At 39.5% G+C, this 20,263-nt stretch overlaps 2 protein-coding genes across 9 annotated transcripts in view; one reads left to right on the top strand and one right to left on the bottom strand.

Moving 5' to 3' along the window:
- The window catches only part of mtmr3 (myotubularin related protein 3), a 47,867-nt gene extending 39,127 nt beyond the window's left edge, over nucleotides 1-8,740 (top strand). Inside the window, exon 22 of one of the 2 annotated variants that reach the window (XM_057831047.1) lies at nucleotides 6,578-8,740. In XM_057831047.1, coding sequence (XP_057687030.1) covers nucleotides 6,578-6,737 — 160 coding nt within the window. In that variant the 3' untranslated portion in view covers nucleotides 6,738-8,740. The remainder of the gene's footprint in view (nucleotides 1-6,577) is intronic. The other variant, XM_057831049.1, reaches the window with a different exon arrangement.
- A 6,015-nt stretch (nucleotides 8,741-14,755) lies between these two features.
- LOC130912906 (citron rho-interacting kinase) overlaps nucleotides 14,756-20,263 on the bottom strand; it is a 120,196-nt gene continuing 114,688 nt past the window's right edge. For all 7 annotated transcript variants that reach the window (XM_057831035.1, XM_057831034.1, XM_057831040.1 and 4 more), the window contains one exon: nucleotides 14,756-19,058. In XM_057831035.1, coding sequence (XP_057687018.1) covers nucleotides 19,035-19,058 — 24 coding nt within the window. In that variant the 3' untranslated portion in view covers nucleotides 14,756-19,034. The remainder of the gene's footprint in view (nucleotides 19,059-20,263) is intronic.

Below are 20,263 nucleotides of genomic sequence, written 5' to 3' on the forward strand. Positions count from 1 at the left end.
TGGCATCAAACAAGTCCGAGTGTGACAAAGGAAAGCGGGCCGCACATATACTTTAGTATAATGAAATACCAGATATGCATACCAATTACTGTAGAGATCAACAATTTACATGAATTAGGCCTAATAAATAACAAAATTAAAAATAATATACTTGCATCAATGCTGAGATGTGGCGGACATGACACTTACGCGACTTTAATAAAAACTGGAGGAAAAAACAGCGGATGAGACAACCGTCATAAAGTCGAAATCACATAAGTCAGGTACATCGTAACCCGGGACTACCTGTAGCTTAAAAACGATAGCAGCATATCCAAAAGTTTTTTACAGTACAAACATAGCGTAAGCGAATGGCACCATTTTGGGTCCATTTTGCAATAAATGGGGGGCTGCATGACGTCATCACTCCAAATTAATATCTCAAAAACCATTAGAACAAACGAAAATTTTTACAGCACACACAATTTACACCATTTTTAATCAAAATGGGGGGCTGGTTGACCTATAAAAGAATTGTTAATATCTCAAAAATGATAGCAGCACAAACAAATGACATAATTTTTCTATAAATTTGCATCTGATGGAGGGCCAACTTCACGGATGTTCAGTATAATGCACATTTAAAGTATAGAAACAATCTACAGTAGATTTATTTTGTGCTGAGTTCTATATACAAGGGAACAACACACTTTCATGTGTTTTTTTTTTCTCAACAAAGTTTAAAAATATGTATTTTCAATTCATGAAGAAAAAAAAACATTTTATATTTTGAGGGATTTTGGGGGTAACCAACATGTGGGAAACGGTTATGGATACATGATCCTTGCTTTTTCATCGTCATTTAGTTCATGGATTTTCACTATCTGCACTCAGTTGGTCTTGTCCTAAAAATGCCTAAATTTAAAGATGAACTCTAGAACTGAAGTGGCAGCCGTAACGAATTTTTTTAATGCCGTTGAATCCAACAATTATCCTAATGTTCATGTTTCTAAAAAAAAAAAAAAAAAAAAAAAATTGAGTCTCAATGCAATATTTGTATGTACTGCATATAAGCATATATTTAAGATGGCTTGAGGTGTAAAATTATTCAGAATATCAAACAATGTTTTGCTTTTATCACAAAATATGCAATTCTCACTCAGATCTGCATTGATTATTCCACTGTCTGTAATAAAAGGGTCACGAAAGGCGAACTGCAATCCAGCGGGGGTTCACTGTGGTTCTAATTCATCCCTCACCCTCCTCCCAATACCCCTCACTGCATCCGTTTGCTCTTTTGTTCTGTCCTTGTGTGCAATTCCTAAGAGAAATTTCACTTGAGTTTGAAGTTTGACTTGCGTGTGTTGCGCAGAAATTGTCTTTTCATTTGTTGGCTGTAAGCAATTTTGCCATGATTGGCTGAGGGCTGCCACCGCACCCCATCATCATCGCAAACCCCATGGCAGCATGCCGCCCCACCAAGCCTCTCACCATTCAACCGGCAGGGTTTTGGGAGGATGCTAGTGTTGCCGATGCTAATATCACTAGTATCGGTATCGGGTAGTATCGTATTTTTCGGACTATAAGTCGCAGTTTTTTTTCATAGTTTGGCTGGGGATGCGACTTATACTCAGTGAAATTATGTGTGAAAATATTAACACATTATTATATCATTTCACATGTTATTTTGGTATTTTGGAGTGACACCGATGGTTTGGTAAACTTGTTAGCATGTTCTTTATTCTATAGTTATCTGAATAACTGACTATGTTCCGTTAACATACCGGCCACGTTCGCATTTCGTTGTTCATGCATCATGTAACATTATCATACTGTACACTTATTCAGCTTGTTGTTCTATATTGTTGTATTTTTATTTTAAATTGCCATTCAAGATGAAATATCTGTTCTATGTGCTGGATTTTATCAAGTAAATTTCCCCCCAAAATCCGACTTATACTCCGGTGCGACTTGTATGTTTTTTTTCCCCCTCTTCATTGGGCATTTTATGGTTGGTGCGACTTATACTCAGGTGCGACTTATAGTCCGAAAAATACGGTACAAAGAAAAATGTGCCGTTACTGTGCAAGATAAAGGTAGACGTCCAATCGTGTGGTATTCAGTCATCCGTCAGCTGTTAATTTCAATAAGTGTATTACTTAGAAGTCCAATCTATAATTGAAAGTGTTGTCCATTCGCTGTCAATCCTCCTACTTCAAATGGACTGGACATCTGGCGGCATCAATGGCAGTCAATTAGTTGAGCAGTGTCTGACCAGGCCATGATAGCAATGACCTTACTGTCAAGTGGGTATGCAGTCATTCAGTTATAAAAGAAAGTAATGGTATATTTTCTTAAAAAAAAAAAAAATGTATTGTATCAAAATCACCTGATAGCATATCAGTCACCAAAAAATGGCACTGGTGCAACACTAGCGAAAACCCACATCAGCATAGGGATACCTTGATGACCCCACACAGGGAGGCCTGGATTTGAACCCAAACTGTAAAATTGCAAAGCAAATGTGCAAATCGGTTCTCCACTATGTAACTAGTAAACAATCTACTTGAAATAAGAAAAATATATCAAATAGTACATGTGTTTTCTAGGCATGTGCCAGTATGAGATTTTGACGGTATGATAACTTTAAACAAAAATACTGCAGTTTCATGGTATCGTGGTATTGCAATTATATTTTTCTCTCTAAGTTATGATGCAGGATTGTGAGTATGTTCATCTTTTTCTGGGTTAAATACTATTAATATTAACTCATTCACTCCCAGCCATTTTCACTGGAGCAAGGCCCTTCGCTCCCGGCCATTTTACTGGATTTTGACTGATTTTGCAAGGCCTGAAGAAAATTCTGTTCTATTGCTATATAAACATGGAACCCACCAAAACAAAGATTATTCTCTTCTTTCAGCAGGAAAAAAGTTGGTTCATATCTTTTTCCATTTTTCAGAAATCAGCATTAGAAAATAGCTTAGTTTGAGCAATTTTCAAATTTCTGATGAAAAAACAGAGAAATTGGGCTTTTTGTAACAGCATACATTTCAAACGTATCTTTGACTTTAACACAGCTTTTTTTGCTTTTGTGAAATCCCAAACATCTGAATAATGTTTTCGGTCTACAAAATAACAAACAACCAGACAAATAGAGCTTTTGATAGCAAAGTAACAATTTATTTACACATAACTAAACTATTGAACTGAGAGATGATGCTGTTGTGGCCGCGGCTGTCTTGGCAGATGGGGTAAACTTTTCCCTCATCACAGTCTGTCCCATCAAGATTTTTTTTTTTAATCTTTCTTTGACGATTGTGTCGTTTTCTTTCCAAAACACTCCTCCAGTGTCGTTTGCCTTTCGTTTTCCATCGTTCTCCACATTTTTCTCACGCTTCTCACTTCTTCCAACTTCCATTTCCTGGCTATTTTTCTTCACTACACTTCCTTTCATGGTTCTATATGAGTTCTTACCAAATGCGCCACTGCCCTCCAGTGGCCAGTTTTATTGCTTTAAAATGCGTTTTGGGCATTGTGCTTTGTAGCGAAGTTGCATCAGAACCTAGAGATGTCTCTTGTGGGGAAAAAAAAACATAAAGGACGTACAAATACGTTTTTGGGACACTGAAACAATTAAAAATAGATCCTATTCATGGGTTTTTGGAAGCAAATGAGTTAATAATTACAAGCCTTTGTATCCGTGGATTCCTTTAATACAGCGGGGCAAATAAGTATTTAGTCAACCACTAATTGTGCAAGTTCGTCCACTTGAAAATATTAGAGAGGCCTGTAATTGTCAACATGGGTAAACCTCAACCATGAGAGACAGAATGTGGGGGGGGAAAAAAAGAAAATCACATTGTTTGATTTTGAAAGAATTTATTTGCAAATCATGGTGGAAAATAAGTATTTGGTCAATACCAAAAGTTCATCTCAATACTTTGTTATGTACCCTTTGTTGGCAATAACGGAGGCCAAACGTTTTCTGTAACTCTTCACAAGCTTTTCACACACTGTTGCTGGTATTTTGGCCCGTTCCTCCATGCAGATCTCCTCTAGAGCAGTGATGTTTTGGGGCTGTCGTTGGGCAACACGGACTTTCAACTCCCTCCACAGATTTTCTATGGGGTTACAATCTGGAAACTGGCTAGGCCACTCCAGGACCTTGAAATGCTTCTTACAAAGCCACTCCTTTGTTGCCCTGGCTGTGTGTTTGGGATCATTGTCATGCTGAAAGACCATGCCACGTCTCATCTTCAATGCCCTTGCTGATGGAAGGAGATTTTCACTCAAAATCTCTCCATACATGGCCCCCATCATTCTTTCCTTTACACCATGGGTGTCCAAACCTGTCCTCAAGGGCCGCAGTGGGTGCAGGTTTTTGTTCCTACCAATCGAGCACAGACAGTTTAACCAATAAAGTTTGTGCTAAAACAAGCAGCACCTGACTGCAAACAACTGATTACACTTGTGAGACACCAGATTGGTGAAAGGTTGTCCTCATGACGGGTTTGAACAAAAACCTGCACCCACTGCGGCCCTATGTGGAATGGCTTGGACAACACTGCTTTACACAGATCAGTCGTCCTGGTCCCTGTGCAGAAAAACAGCCCCGAAGCATGCCCCATGCTTCACAGTGGGTATGGTGTTCTTCGGATGCAATTCAGTATTCTTTCTCCTCCAAACACGAGAACCTGCGTTTCAACCAAAAAGTTCTATTTTGGTTTCATCTGACCATAACACATTCTCCCAGTCCTCTTCTGGATCATCCAAATGCTCTCTAGCGAACCGCAGACGGGCCTGGACGTGTATTTTTTTCAGCAGGGGGACACGTCTGGCAGTGCAGAATTTGAGTCCCTGGCGGCGCATTGTGTTACTGATAGTAGCCTTTGTTACTGTGGTCCCACCGTGTGGTTCTGGGATTTTTGCTCACCGTTCTTGTTATCATTTTGACGCCACGGGGTGAGATCTTGCATGGAGCCCCAGATCGAGGGAGATTTTCAGTGGTCTGGTATGTCTTCCACTGTCTAATAATTGCTCCCACAGTTGATTTCTTTATACCAAGCGTTTTACCTATTGCAGATTCAGTCTTACCAGCCTGGTGCAGGTCTACAATTTTGTCTCTGATGTCCTTCGACAGCTCTTTGGTCTTGGCCATAGTGGATAGAGCTGGGACTCTTTGGGCACCTAACGATTCGATTACGATTCAGAGGCTCCGATTCGATTATAAAACGTTTATTGATGCACCCCCCCACCTTTTTTTTTTTTTTTTTTAATTGTTTTGTACATTAGTTCCAAAATTGTTCAAAAATCCTCTCAGGCTAAACCAAACTACTATTTCAGTATCAAGTTAACATATAGCAGTAAACAAATATACAAAAATAACAGTAAATAAAAAACCCCAGTCCCCATTCTGTATCAGCAGCTTTAAATTACTTTCAATTAATTTAATGTTGTGAATCAACCGTTAAAGTTGTTAAAATTGCTCCTGTTATTCCATAATTTTTGTCTACTTTCAACATGTGAAAGTTTTAAAACTATTTTAAAGATAGATTCAAGTCAATATTTTACCGATTTAGGAGTATTTTAGATAAAAAGTTAATTAGGTTCGCTTGGAAGGTTCGCAACAACAACCTTGCAGGGAAGTGTACTGCTTTAAGATGGCGGCCGTTACTAACGCCCGTATCTAGCTTTTTGTAGATGTGCTGCTAACGATACCGAATCTATATTGCATCTAGTCCTATATAAATGATATCTACAGTAACATAATGTGGCTGTACTTTGTAGCAGCTTTTCGGCAGCAGTCAGGTATGTTGTTGTTTTTTTTATCTTGTGGCATGAGTTGAGCTAGAGCCGTGAGTTGAGCACTGGCGTTACCCGAGGGGCCGGGTAATGAGAAAGCATGATGTTTAGCTACTCTCGCTCCGTCCCTAATTGCGTACCGAAGACCGCGCGGCGCACTGAGTGTGTTGTACTTCTGCTTTACTTGGCATATTTCAATAATCGGAATTTGGATGTTTGTGAATCGTTCTCGAATCTTCCACGGCCGAATCGCGAATAATCTAAGAATCGGAAATTTTGCACACCTCTAATAGTGGAGTTTGGAGTGTGACTGACTGAGGTTGTGGACAGGTGTCTTTTATACCGATAATGAGTTAAAACAGGTGCCATTAATACAGGTAATAAGTGGAGCCTCGTTAGAAGAAGTTAGACCTCTTTGACTGCCAGAAATCTTGCTTCTTTGTAAGTGACCAAATACTTATTTTCCACTCTAATTTGGAAAGAAGTTCTTTAAAAATCAAACAATGCGATTTTCTGTTTTTTTTCCACATTCTGTCTCTCATGGTTGAGGTTTGCCTCTCTAATCTTTTCAAGTAGGATTAACTTACACAATTGGTGGTTGACTAAATACTTATTTGCCCCACTGTATATAGTGCTATAAAATAGATTCCGATATTATGAGGCACCTTGTTGAAATATTTCTAGAGGGCTTCTCTAACACTATGCAGTTCAATGTAACGATGTGGCAAATGAGTGTTAACATGTTGGCGTTTGTAGAGAATCCAACAGTAACCTTTGGCGTGTCCTCCCACAGGAACTGCGGTAACGTGTTCTGCGCCAGCTGCTGCGATCAGAAGATCCCGGTGCCGAGCCAGCAGCTGTTCGAGCCCAGCCGCGTGTGCAAGAGCTGCTACGGCAGCCTCCGGCTCGGCCCGTCACCCCTCGACAAGCCCATCGCGGCCAGCTCCAACTGAGCCTCGGAGGCGACGGCGACGCCACGGAATGTCCCCTAGACTGTGTGTGACTGTGTGTGTATGTGCTGCAGAAGCGGACTAGAACGCATCGGAGGAAGCCCCCGCCGTCGACCGCGCCGAGAAGGGAGAACGGACTTCCGCCGCCTCCACCCGGCGGGTGGGAGTCTCGCTGCGGGTTCCGCTTCCATCAAGAAGCGCAAGAAGGAAGAATGTGATGCAGGATCTTAAAAAGGATTCGTAGGAACAATTATCAAAAGCTTCTCATTGAGCTTAGGTAATATTTGTCGGTACGTCTTGCTTCCAAATGGATGTTTGGTTTCAAGGTGGAGCCACGTTCAGCGGCTCGTGTTTCTTCCGCCTTTTTACGACAACTTAAAAATCATCTCAGATCTCGTCATCTGGCTAAACTGGCCCTTTTATTGGCAGCAAACTCCATCTACAAAGATGAAGGACATGGAAGAAAAACCTTCTGGGAGCCAATGTTGATGCTTCACAGTTGCCAATTAGCCCGTTTTCATTTTTTGCACCTTGGAACGGACAAGCCGAAAAAGCCCCTTCTATTTTTTTGACTCCGAGCTCACAAAAAGGTCCTTGCTGCCCGACAGCCATTCAATGACCACCTCGTGCACACGGCGGTTATTTTGTAAAATAGAAGAGTACTATAATATATTCAGATACAGCTATAGCATTTAAGTACAAAATGTATAGAAACAGAGACTAGTGTCTCATTAAATTAGTCACCAAAAAGTTTTGTTTTTTTAACTTTTTGGGCGAATGCAGAAATGTACCTATATTTTACATGTTAAGTACTTTTTTTTTGTTTTGTTTTTTTAAATTATAGAAATGCAGGGTGCCCTGCTTGGATGCTGTAGATTTTGACCCCCAAACCCCTTTTTTGGCAATTTTATTTATTACATTTCAAGAGTTTTTTGGGGATTCTGACAATTCAGCTGCCACGTGATAATCAGTTGTTTTTTGACACACTTGTGGCGGCGCAGTGACGAGTCTATGCACAAGCGCGCACAACAGAGGTCCAAAATTAGCCACCAACAATCGAAAACGCAAAGCCCCGACACACAAAAACACACTTTCTCCATTCACCTATCAACACTACCTCTACTCACTAGTAATATCTAACATATTACGTACACTTGTGTATAGTTGCTTTGAGATTTTGGCTTTCAGGGTTCCCGTTCTCAACTGCGCCTTGTTCACCTTCTTGCTCATTGACTTTCATTTCTACTTCTCAGTACAGTAAAGACAAACTTAACAAAGGACTTTGACGAAAAAAGTTTTCAGATTTTTGTTTGGAGCTGGGCTGGCGTGTTCATTGTTTTTTCCACAAACATCTTTACAGACATCACCGAACACTTCCTTGTGTGGGTATATGAGAATGTAGCAACTGGTGGCTGTTTGTGTGCATATCTTCCCCCCCTTTGGAGAAGGGTGCCAAGCTGTTTTAGTTCTGATGGCTCACAAGGGGATTACTTGTGCTTTAGTTGGGTTTCCCTCACCTGTTTCCCTCCTGTTGGAGAAGCACTTTGAAGCTGTCTGTCTGAACAGTGTGTAGCTGTACATAGAGCCATTTCCTGTAATGACAAGTTGCTCCTTGTTAAGTTGGATTTTTTTTTTTTAAATGTTACTTTCAAGAGCGTTTGGTTGTAGAATTTAAGGAGAAATAAATTAGACAAACCAGCCGTGTTTGTGCGAGCCTCTTTGAAAAGACACAGGAGAAAGCTTTTAATCATGTTTTAATGATGTTCTGATATCTAAAAATCAAGGAAATCTTAACTTTAAACATCCATGTATGGTTACTGAACCCAAGTTTGACAAAAAAAATAAGCAGAAGGAATCAAGCTGCTCTAAATAGTGTACGTCATGCTCACTTGATGAGGTGGTCGACCAGGCACTAGCGAAACAACACCTTTGACGTCTACTACGTGTCACTGCACAGACACAGGATGCTGTGGACCAACAAGAGAAGATGAGGCAGCACTCGGAGCTTGGAAAACAGCACAAGCCAACGTTCTTACAGTGCCGTGAAAAGGTATTTGCCTCCTATTTTGATTTGTTTTTGCATACCGTAATTTTCGGACTATAAGCCGCCGCTCCCCCCCCCCCCCCCCCCCCCCCCTCTCATTTCTGATACGATTCTCTCAATCCTGAGGCTCATAGTCCAATGCGTCTTATTTCTTGAATTATTTGAGTTAATAGTTAAACACTTTAACAGCAGCATGATAAGACGGTCCTAATTATGACATGACACTGTCATGGGCATTAATGAATACTTATGACTGGGGGGGCAGTGCCCACCCACGGACATGCTCAGCCCACCCAAAGAAAACGATGTAGTAATAACGGCAGTCTGGGCACCGTGTATAGTATCTCATTCATATAGTAGGCTACTGATGTGTTCTAAGTTTTAACCTTTGCGTTACCTCCTCTTTCACCTTAAAAAAAATACAAATGAAATGTTGGTTTTGTTCCTAGGGGGCGCTATTTTTATTTTTTACATTTTATCAAAGTTTTCACCAGTGTTCACCTGGCTGTTGAGTTTGGTGAGTTTTGAATCATTCTGAGGGGGTCAAAGTAGGGCTCAAAGCGTCGGCGGGACAAAGAATGACTGCTAGGGGGCGCTACATAGTCTAATTAGAATTTGTCTTTACACTGTATCAAAGATTGCAGCTGTCTTAACCTGCCTGCTGATTTTGGTGCATTTTGAAGCATTCTAAGGGGGTCAAATTGTCGAAATTGTCAAAAGGGGCTGCGGAGCAAAAAATAACTACAGTAAATAATAATAAAACCGAAACCCCATAATAGGTTACCTAAAATAACATTGTCACCTGCATGTCCATACTGTTCAGTTATGGATGTGTTATAAGTCAAAGAAAATCAACTTTTGTCACAACAACAGGTTATCTCAAGGAGAAAACAAAACATGATTTTAGGTGCAGTAGCCCTACGCTGGATTTCGACCTACTTGAGCATTGTAGCTTTTTTTTTTTTTGCCCCTCAGGTAAGACTAATGCCCACCCACACCTGGCATCCTGGTAACGCCACTGCTTATGACGGATGTCATGAAGTGTCATCCGACAAATGTTGTCATTAACTCCATATATGTCCAGTCCGAATCTTTTACATTCATTCAAAAGTGAGAAATGTACAGACCTTCATTTCCTCAAAATATTTAAACAATAGCTAACTTCTCACAACGCAGACCATAATGTTTGAATACAAAAAAAAACCCATGCTTAGAAACGTAGCCATTTTGTGACCTTATTTACTGTATACCCACACGTATAGACTACTGGTGCATGTGATAATGAGTATTAATAATGTCCGCAAGGAAGGACAGGCAGTCAGTGATACTTGCACTTGATGGCAAAAATAACAATAATAATGATATGTCTGCCCCCATGTTGGGTGGCTAATTCCTGGATATTATTACCAGTGGCGTTACTAGGGTCTATTTTTTTTGTTTTGTCACTTTTATGTCACTACTCAATTTACGTGCATATACAGTGGGGATAACGAGTATTTGATACACTGCCGATTTTGCTGGTTTTCCCACTTGCAAAGCATGTAGAGGTCTGTAATTTGTATCATAAGTTCTCTACAACTGTGAGAGACGGAATCTAATACAAAAAAAAAAATCACGTATGATTTTTAAATAATAAATTTGCATTTAATTGCATGAAATAAATATTTGATACGTCACAAAAATCGAACTTAATATTTGGTACAGAAACCTATGTTTGCTATTACAGATACCAAACGTTTCCTGTAGTCCTTGACAAGGTTTGCACACACTCCAGCAGGGATTTTGGCCCACTCCTCCATGCAGATCTTCTCCAGAGCCTTCAGGTTTCGGGGCTGCTGCCGGGCAACACGGACTTTCAGCTCCCTCCATAGATTTTCTATCGGGTTCAGGTCTGGTGACGAGCTAGGCCATTCCGGGACCTTAAGATGCTTCTTACGGAGCCACTCTTAAGTTGCCTTGGCTGTGTGCTTTGGGTCGTTGTCATGCCGAAAGACCCAGCCACGACCCATCTTCAGGGCTCTCACTGAAGGAAGGAGGTTGTCAGCCAAGATCTGGCGATACATAGCCCCATCCATCCTCCCCTCAATACGGCGCAGTCGTCCTGTACCCTTGGCAGAGAAGCAGCCCCAAAAAATGATGTTTCCTCCTCCATGTTTCACAGTTGGGATGGGGTTCTTGGGGTTGTACTCATCCTTCTTTTTCCTCCAAACACGACGAGCCGAGTTTAGACCAAAAAGTTCAATTTTGGTCTCATCCGACCACATGACATTCTCCCATTGCTCCTCTGGATCATCCAGATGGTCAGTGGCAAACTTCAGACGTTTCTGGACATGCACTGGTTTCAGGAGCGGGACCTTGCGTGCGCCGTAGGACTTTAATCTATGACGGCGTAATGTTTCCGATGGTTTTCTTCGAGACGGTGGTTCCAGCTCTCTTCAGGTCATTGACCAGGTCCTGCCTTGTAGTTCTGGGCTGATCCCTCACCTTCCTCATGATCAGTGATGCCCCACGAGGTGAGATCTTGCATGGAGCCCCAGAACGAGCAGATTGACCGTCAACTTGAACTTCTTCCATTTTCTAATAATCGCTCCAACAGTTGTTACCTTCTCAGCAAGCTGCTTGCTTTTTCCCTGATGTCCTTACACAGCTCTTTGGTCTTGGCCATTGTGGAGAGGTTGGAGTTTGTTTGTTTGAGCATGTGAACAGGTGTCTTTTATACAGGTAACAAGTTCAAACAGGTGCAGTTACTTCCGGTAATGAGTGGAGAACAGGAGGGGTTCTTAAAAAAGAACTAAGAGCCGAAATATTTACTAGTTGGTAATGTATCAAATACTTACTTCGTGCAGTTAAATAAAAAATTATTATTTAAAAATTATACAATGTGATTTTCTGGATTTTTGTATTAGATTCCGTCCCTCACAGTTGAAGAGAATTTATGATACAAATTACAGACCTCTACATGGCTTGGAAGTGGGAAAACCAGCAAAATCGGCAGTGTAATGTAATCTTTTACATCAATTCAAAAGAGATAATTTGCCGGATGACACCTGTCAAAAACAATGCTCATGACCGTGTCATGTCATAATTTTGACTGTCTTATGGCTTATATCTTTTGGTGTAAATATCCCATTATAGAGTGAGGACAGGTGCGGCTTATAGTCCAGTACGGCTTATCTATGAGCAAATGCTGTTTTCGTGTCAAATTTGGTGGGTGAGGCTTATAGTCTGAAAATTACGGTATTTATCACACACAAAGGTTTCAGCTCATCAAAACAAGTTTAATATCACACAGGGACAAGGAAATACAAAAAGCAGTTCCTGAATGAAAAATTTAGTAAGGCACCCTAAAAAAATCCAAGCCTATTTGATCCTAAGTGAAGAAGTGCAGTAATGGCTTCCTTGAAACTAACAACGGGTTTGCTACACATTGCAGCTGTAACTAAAATACAGCTTTTGTGATAACTGGTGATGAGGCACATTGTTGTGAAAGAATTTTATACCAGTCTTTTTTGCGAAATTGTTTGAACTCTGCCATGTTGGAAGGTTTAGCATGAACTGCCCATTTCAGGCATTTTTGGAGTTTGACTTTTGTGGCGGGGTGGGGGCAAAACATGTTGATGACTCCGAAACACAGTGTCGGAAAAAAAAAATTACCTTACAACATGTATGCTCGGTTAGTAGCTTAGTCCATGCTCGTAAATACAGGCATCCCAGCTATGTGTGAGTGCGCATGTTTTCCTGTGGAGAAGTAGATGCCGATTTTTGCGTTCTGCGGAAATAGTTTAGTAAGTTTTTCCAGTCACTCGCACCCTTGTGAAACGAATCCTCCCCGTAGTGAGTTTGAAAACGGCGGCAGGCAAAACAGGAGTTTTTTTCATCCTTCTTGACTGAATATTCCAGCCAAGAATATTTATAATCATACATTAAGAATAGGGTTGTTCCGATCATGTTTTTTTGCTCCCGATCTGATCCCGATCATTTTAGTTTGATTATCTGCCGATCCCGATATTTCCCGATCCGATTGCTTTTTTTTTTTTTTTTTGCTCCCGATTCAATTCCAATCATTCCCGATAATTTTTCCCGATCATACACATTTTGGCAATGCATTAAGAAAAAAATAAATAAAACTCGGACGTATATATACATTCAACATACAGTACATAAGTACTGTATTTGCTTATTATGACAATAAATCCTCAAGATGGCATTTACATTATTAACATTCTTTCTGTGAGAGGGATCCACGGATAGAAAAACTTATACAGTAATTCTTAAAGGATAAATGTGACTTTGTATATTGTGACTAAATATTGCCATCTAGTGTATTTGTTGAGCTTTCAGTAAATGATACTGTAGCCATTTAACTGTTCTGCCCAAATGCATGATGGGAAGTGCAACCATGACTGTGCGTAGTGGCACCAACTGATATATCTTCTCTGCGTTGGGAAATAACATAGGGTGTTAAGAAAAAGATCAACTACTACCTTTTTTTCCCACATTGCTTCCCACGATATTTGTAATGGTTGAGAGAGGGATTTTAAGGCTTTAGCCAACTAAAAAAAGGCTCCAAAGACTGCCAAAATTCACTATACTCATTTTGCACTGCCTTTTAGCTCTATATACAGTGGGGAGAACATGTATTTGATACACTGCCAATGGGTTTTCCCATTGGCAGTGTATCAAATACTTGTTCTTCCCACTGTATAGGTAAAACGACGCCATTATAGATTGAACGCGGCAATGCGTGAGTGGGTCGTGCAGCGCATGTGTTAATTGCGTTAAATATTTTAACGTGATTTTTTAAAAATTAATTACCGCCATTAACGCGATAAATTTGATAGCCCTACTTTAAGCCAAAACTAAAGACTCTGGATGAGTGTAAGACATTTTGTCTGTAACGTTAAATACAATTAGAAAACAATTTAATTAAAAATATATATATACATTAAAAAAAGGCATGTCCGATATTTTTTTGCCAATTCCGATACTTTGAAAATGACGTGATCGGACCCGATCGATCAGGATGCATCTTTAGTTAATAATGAGCGTTTTTTTTTGTGGGAATTCTAAATCGGGCTGTGTAGGAAAACTATGCTTTTGGCCAAGGACGTCGTCCATTGAATATGGTAAGCCCGGTTGTGGCTGCGTTGTATAATTAGCGTCTTTAGAGGGACAAACTGAAACTCCGCTCACCATCTTCAATCCTTGGTTCTCGCTTGGTAATTGTTGTCGCTTTTGAAAGCTTAGGTTTGGGGGAAAAAAAGAAAAAAAAACGTATTCATCTTGTTTCTTCTGTTCTAAGGTGGCTTTGGCTAAGCAAAGCAAATGAGTCTCTAAATTGGTAGTCACAGGATCTGTTCGAAAATTTTGACCCATTATAAAAATATTTTTTGTTCATTTTATTCATTTTTTATGTTTGTTTCATTGCTTTACAACTTTTATAGACAACATTTTACCGGCAAAGTCTTAATTTTAAATTCATATACTGTAAAGCAGACATGTCCAAAGTCCGGCCTGGGGGCCAAATGCCGCCCGTGGTCAAATTTCATCCGGCCCCCAGCCTCTGTCATATAATCAATAACGTCTGGCCCGCACACAAACTTAATAAATTGCTCAGCAGTACTGCAACCAGCATATGAAGTAGCTTACACACGAAATGCTGATCCTCATTTACCCACTAAAAGGCAGCGGCACTTTAACCCTTTATTGCCAAATGTATCACATTTGATACACCTAAAATTTAATGATTTTGAGACTGATTTAGAATTTTGATATTTCTTTTTGAAAGAAAAAAAAAAAAAATGATGGATGCAAGTCAACACATGCATCTGCAGGTTCCATGAGAAAAAAAAAAAATCATGATTTAGAATGGGTTATAGATATTAGAGCGCTTATTACACATTAATTTTGACTCTTTTTTTTTTTTACAAATTTGAAAAAAAGGTTTCATTAGGACCTTATTTTTCAAATTTTGGGATTCTCTGATAATTGCTTCATGTTGCAGGTATTTAAGGGCTAAGCAACATTACCCCGTGTGACCCGTTACTTCCATTTTCTAACATGGCGACAACAACAAAAAAAGAAAGTTGACTGTGACGGCCGACGCTTCAAGGATAGGATTCAAGGAAATTGGACTATTTCTTCACCAAAATACGCAACAACTGTGTCTGCCTCATTTGCAAAGAGAGAGTCGCTGTTTTTAAAGATTTCAATGTTAGGCGATAATACCAAACAAGACTATCTGACATATACGACAAGATTACAGTTGCGAGAAATTGAAGCAACTTGAAGCTAGTTTAATTTCACAGCAGCATTATTTCACAAATGCCCGAGAGTCGAAAGAGAACGCCACAAAGGCTAGTTGCAAGATTGTTGAAATTATTAATTAAAAAAAAAAAAAAATGAAGCAAATGTGCCACACTGGAATGGCTTGCTAAAATTTGCTTTAATATATTGTTCTACGTAAAGCACGTCAGCCAAGGTCGGCCCCCCACATTTTTACCACACCAAATCTGGCCCCCTTTGCAAAAAGTTTGGACACCCCTGCTGTAAAGTAAATTACATGCAATAACATTTTCGGCCAAAAAGGCCCTGTTAATCTGGCCTGTATTTCTCTTTTGAGAATAAAGTTTAAACAATTATTTGTTGTCATGTACGTAATTTTCCCTACTATGACATCGAATTTTAGGACTCCCCCATCTGTCAAATCCCACTTTAACCACTAATTTTCACCCACCTCCTTGGTAAATAAAATTATCATTTAGAAACTGCCTTTTATATATCCTTGGGTCGTCTGTGTGATATTAAAATTTGTTTGATGATCTAAAACAGTTGTAGTGGCGGGAAATGGGGTTGCAGCACCCCCTGGTGTTGGGGAGAAAAAAAAAGTTTAGGTTTAAATAAAATAAGTAAAACATTGAAACAATAGCGTATTTATACTTTGGGGATTAAATATTTATGTTGAAAAAATAGTTACTGAGTCACGTTAAGACTGAGGCAGACAGTGGAGGCGTTAATGGCACAAAAAACGAATTCGCGATTTTTTTCTTTCCAAAAACAGCTAAATGTTCTAAAAGTCAATTCGAGGTTGGAAATGAAGATGATTGTCCTTTCTGGTCTTGAAACAGGTAAGATATGCTTGAATTGTAGCTAGAGGTGCAACAATTAATCGACAACTACTTTGATAACCAATTAATCGTTTAGGACCTCAATCACCTTAAACTTGTCGAAATTCCTGAAATTATAACATACATATAACTTCTCAAAAGAGTAGCCAAAAATTTTACTCAAGTAAGAGTAGCGTTACTTCTAAATAATATTACTCAAGTAAAAGTAGTCATCCAAAATGTACTAAAGTACAAGAAAAAAAAGCATCCAGTGAAAAGACTACTCATGCAATGACTAACATTTTGAGTAACTTATTCTTGCTTTTTTTTTTTTTTTTCTCAGCACAAACATATCTCTATGAACTGTTGTTGTAATGATACTGTAAAATAACCCATTACATAACCACATTCAACGAAAGAAATAACAAAAATATATATATCATTAAATTAAAGAGCAAAAAAAAAACAGTCATGAAGCGTTATTTGTCCAAAGAGCAGGAGTGCCCTGCCCTCTAGTGGAGAAAATAGTTCTGAGTTTGAAAAGTGAATACTGTAGTTCCTTCAAAGTTACTATTATGAAATTAAAAGATCAAATCTCCGGTTTTCCGTGGTCAATCGGTGCCAAATAAAAACTGAGAGTTTTAAATCATGTTGAGGGCAGCGCTCTATTTCAAACACTTCATTTGTTAAGGTGCTTTAAAGATGCGTGATCATAGAATGGCAAGCTTGCGTCTGATTGGTGTAATGGAGACGTGATTATTGTTTTGACATCTCATTGGTGAAAATAGTAGCGCTACTCTTGGCAATAGCATCGCTAGCACAAAAAAAAAAAAAAAATCTAATATGTAGAATAAAGAGGAAAAATGTCACGACTCTTGTGTAGCCCAAAATAGCAGAGTAAGGGTAGCGTTTTTTTTCTTCATATTCAAGTAAAAAGTATGGCTTATTAAAACTACTCTTAGGAGTACATTTTTCTCAAAAAGTTACTCAAGTACCCTAATTTTCGCACTATAAGGCGCACCTGACTATAAGCCGCCACCCATCAAATTTGACACAAAAACGGCATTTGTTCATAGATAAGCCGCACTGGACTATAAGCCGCAGCTGTCCTCACTGTGATATGGGATATTTACACCAAAAGATATTAACCGGAAACACGTTATTTGAACCAGTTGGCCTGAAAGCTTCATTGCTTCAAGAAACTTCATTTGGCCATCACTGATTCCTTAGGGGATACAGTCAACCTCTGCTGCTACCTGCTGTCAACACTGTTGTCGTCCAACATGCCTCCTAGCATACATTGCAGTGCTACAGATGTGAATAACAATCAAAACTCATGTTCTGTGCTAAATATTTCTTCAGACACTGTTCCAGTTGTTTCATTTGATTGCTAGTTATGGTTTTTGGTAACACATTATTTGACAACGGCGCCATAAGACTGTCTTTAGACGATAATAATTATGACCTGACACTGTCCTGTGCATTAATGAATGCTGATACCAGATGTAATTTAGTGCTATCCGGCAAATTACCTCACTTTTGAATGGATGTAAAAGATCCAAGCTGGACATGAATGGAGTTAGTGATATAATTTGCTGAATGACACTTGCATAAGGCCATTATGACGTAAGCATTCAGTAATGCCCATGATAGTGTCATGTCATAATTATGACCTAAATAAATCAACAAATAAGCCGCACTGGACTGTAAGCCACAGGCATCAAAATGAAGGAAAAAAGTAGCGACTTATAGTCCGAAAATTACGGTAAATGTAACTGAGTATATGTAACGCATTACTACCCACCTCTGCTTCTCAGTTGTAAATATTAGATGTCTTCATTATATTTTTTGTTAAGTCAAAGTAGGACATGCATAAAAATCTGCTTTTACTTAGGAAAACAACAATTCCCATTTTTGCCAGTTTTCGGACATTTTACAGCCTAAAGTAGCGTCTTATCAAGCCTGCGACAACTAATTATTAAAATCGATGAATAAATTAGTTGCCGACGAATTTGATAATCAATACAATTGCAGACTACAGTTAAGTAAGAAAGCTGTGATAAAATAATATTTTGGAAGAAAATTATCCATTTTGTCTTCATTGTTACTTACGACAAGCCCAAAACCACTTCAAGGTAAATTAAGGTAATTGAAAAAAAGTGACATTTATCCGATTAATCGAATAATCATTCCATTAAGCATTCGATTACAAAAAATAATCGTTCTTTGCAGACCGAATTGTAGCCCAATTATTGTTTGTTGTTGCTGTTGGATAATCGTGTGCAATTTATTTTAGTGTAATGAAAATGGGGCGTTAAACCGAGGCTTATTGGCCCTTTTAGTTTTTAAATGTATTCATGTGTTATTGTGCGATCTAGCTGCGGGGATTTGCATTATAATACAGGGTGCTTTTATTTCAAATACAAAAACTCCAACACACACTGTAAGTGGAATAGAACGCTGTCTTTGTAGTAGCCTAGTAGTGGTATGTTAACTATCCAGCATGCGTGTGTATTGCCATTATGCCCGCCTTATATGGAGAAAATGCGCGAACACAACACAAATTTGGACCGACACGGCTGTTTTTGGATGAGAAAAACTAAAGATCCTCAGCACCCCCCTGCTGCGAGTGACTTCCAGCGCCCCCAAGACTTGTGTGTGATAAATACATTTTAAAAAAATTAAGAGGGCAAATATTTTTTCTCACGGCACTGTATCACTGAAGCTATGTGCAATGAGTGGAAATCAAAGGAGATACAGTCCAGAAAGAGTTCACGTTCGATGTGGGAAAAACATATTTTTACATCCTGTTCATTTCCAATAAATTCATGTGCAAAGTGTTTCAACCTGTTCCTCGCCAACATGAATATAATTTAAGATATCCATGTGGCGACATCTTTAGAAACTCATTTTACAAAAAATAGACTTTACTGGCCAACTTTTCCCTTTTATAAAAACTCACCGCACTATTTACATGAACGCCGATAACCTATCATAAAATAGATTCTCTTCGCGTGTTCCCTGCCATTGATTCTCCTTCAAAAGCACGCAGGTTTGTGATCAAATGATGATGCGTTGACTGTATTACAGGCGTTAATGGCCGAATATCAGTCAGGTTGGAGTTAGCGGCGTGTCCGAGAGGAGCGCCTATCACACCGACGACTGGTCCCACACCTGCAAGACAAATGCGTACTTGTCAACCAGAGGCCGTTGGCAATCTTACAAATAGTGACGTATGCCCTTACAAATTGGTGACTAATCTTACATCCTTTAAATACAGTGCCTTGCAAAAGTATTCGGCCCCCTTGAATCTTGCAACCTTTCGCCACATTTCAGGCTTCAAACATAAAGATATGAAATTTAATTTTTTTGTCAAGAATCAACAACAAGTGGGACACAATCGTGAAGTGGAACAACATTTATTGGATAATTTAAACTTTTTTAACAAATAAAAAACTGAAAAGTGGGGCGTGCAATATTATTCGGCCCCTTTACTTTCAGTGCAGCAAACTCACTCCAGAAGTTCAGTGAGGATCTCTGAATGATCCAATGTTGTCCTAAATGACCGATGATGATAAATAGAATCCACCTGTGTGTAATCAAGTCTCCGTATAAATGCACCTGCTCTGTGATAGTCTCAGGGTTCTGTTTAAAGTGCAGAGAGCATTATGAAAACCAAGGAACACACCAGGCAGGTCCGAGATACTGTTGTGGAGAAGTTTAAAGCCGGATTTGGATACAAAAAGATTTCCCAAGCTTTAAACATCTCAAGGAGCACTGTGCAAGCCATCATATTGAAATGGAAGGAGCATCAGACCACTGCAAATCTACCAAGACCCGGCCGTCCTTCCAAACTTTCTTCTTAAACAAGGAGAAAACTGATCAGAGATGCAGCCAAGAGGCCCATGATCACTCTGGATGAACTGCAGAGATCTACAGCTGAGGTGGGAGAGTCTGTCCATAGGACAACAATCAGTCGTACACTGCACAAATCTGGCCTTTATGGAAGAGAGGCAAGAAGAAAGCCATTTCTCAAAGATATTCATAAAAAGTCTCGTTTAAAGTTTGCCACAAGCCACCTGGGAGACACACCAAACATGTGGAAGAAGGTGCTCTGGTCAGATGAAACCAAAATTGAACTTTTTGGCCACAATGCAAAACGATATGTTTGACGTAAAAGCAACACAGCTCATCACCCTGAACACACCATCCCCACTGTCAAACATGGTGGTGGCAGCATCATGGTTTGGGCCTGCGTTTCTTCAGCAGGGACAGGGAAGATGGTTAAAATTGACGGGAAGATGGATGCAGCCAAATACAGGAACATTCTGGAAGAAAACCTGTTGGTATCTGCACAAGACCTGAGACTGGGAAGGAGA

Source organism: Corythoichthys intestinalis, chromosome 3, assembly GCF_030265065.1.
Source record: "Corythoichthys intestinalis isolate RoL2023-P3 chromosome 3, ASM3026506v1, whole genome shotgun sequence".
NCBI classification, from domain to species: Eukaryota; Metazoa; Chordata; class Actinopteri; order Syngnathiformes; family Syngnathidae; genus Corythoichthys; species Corythoichthys intestinalis.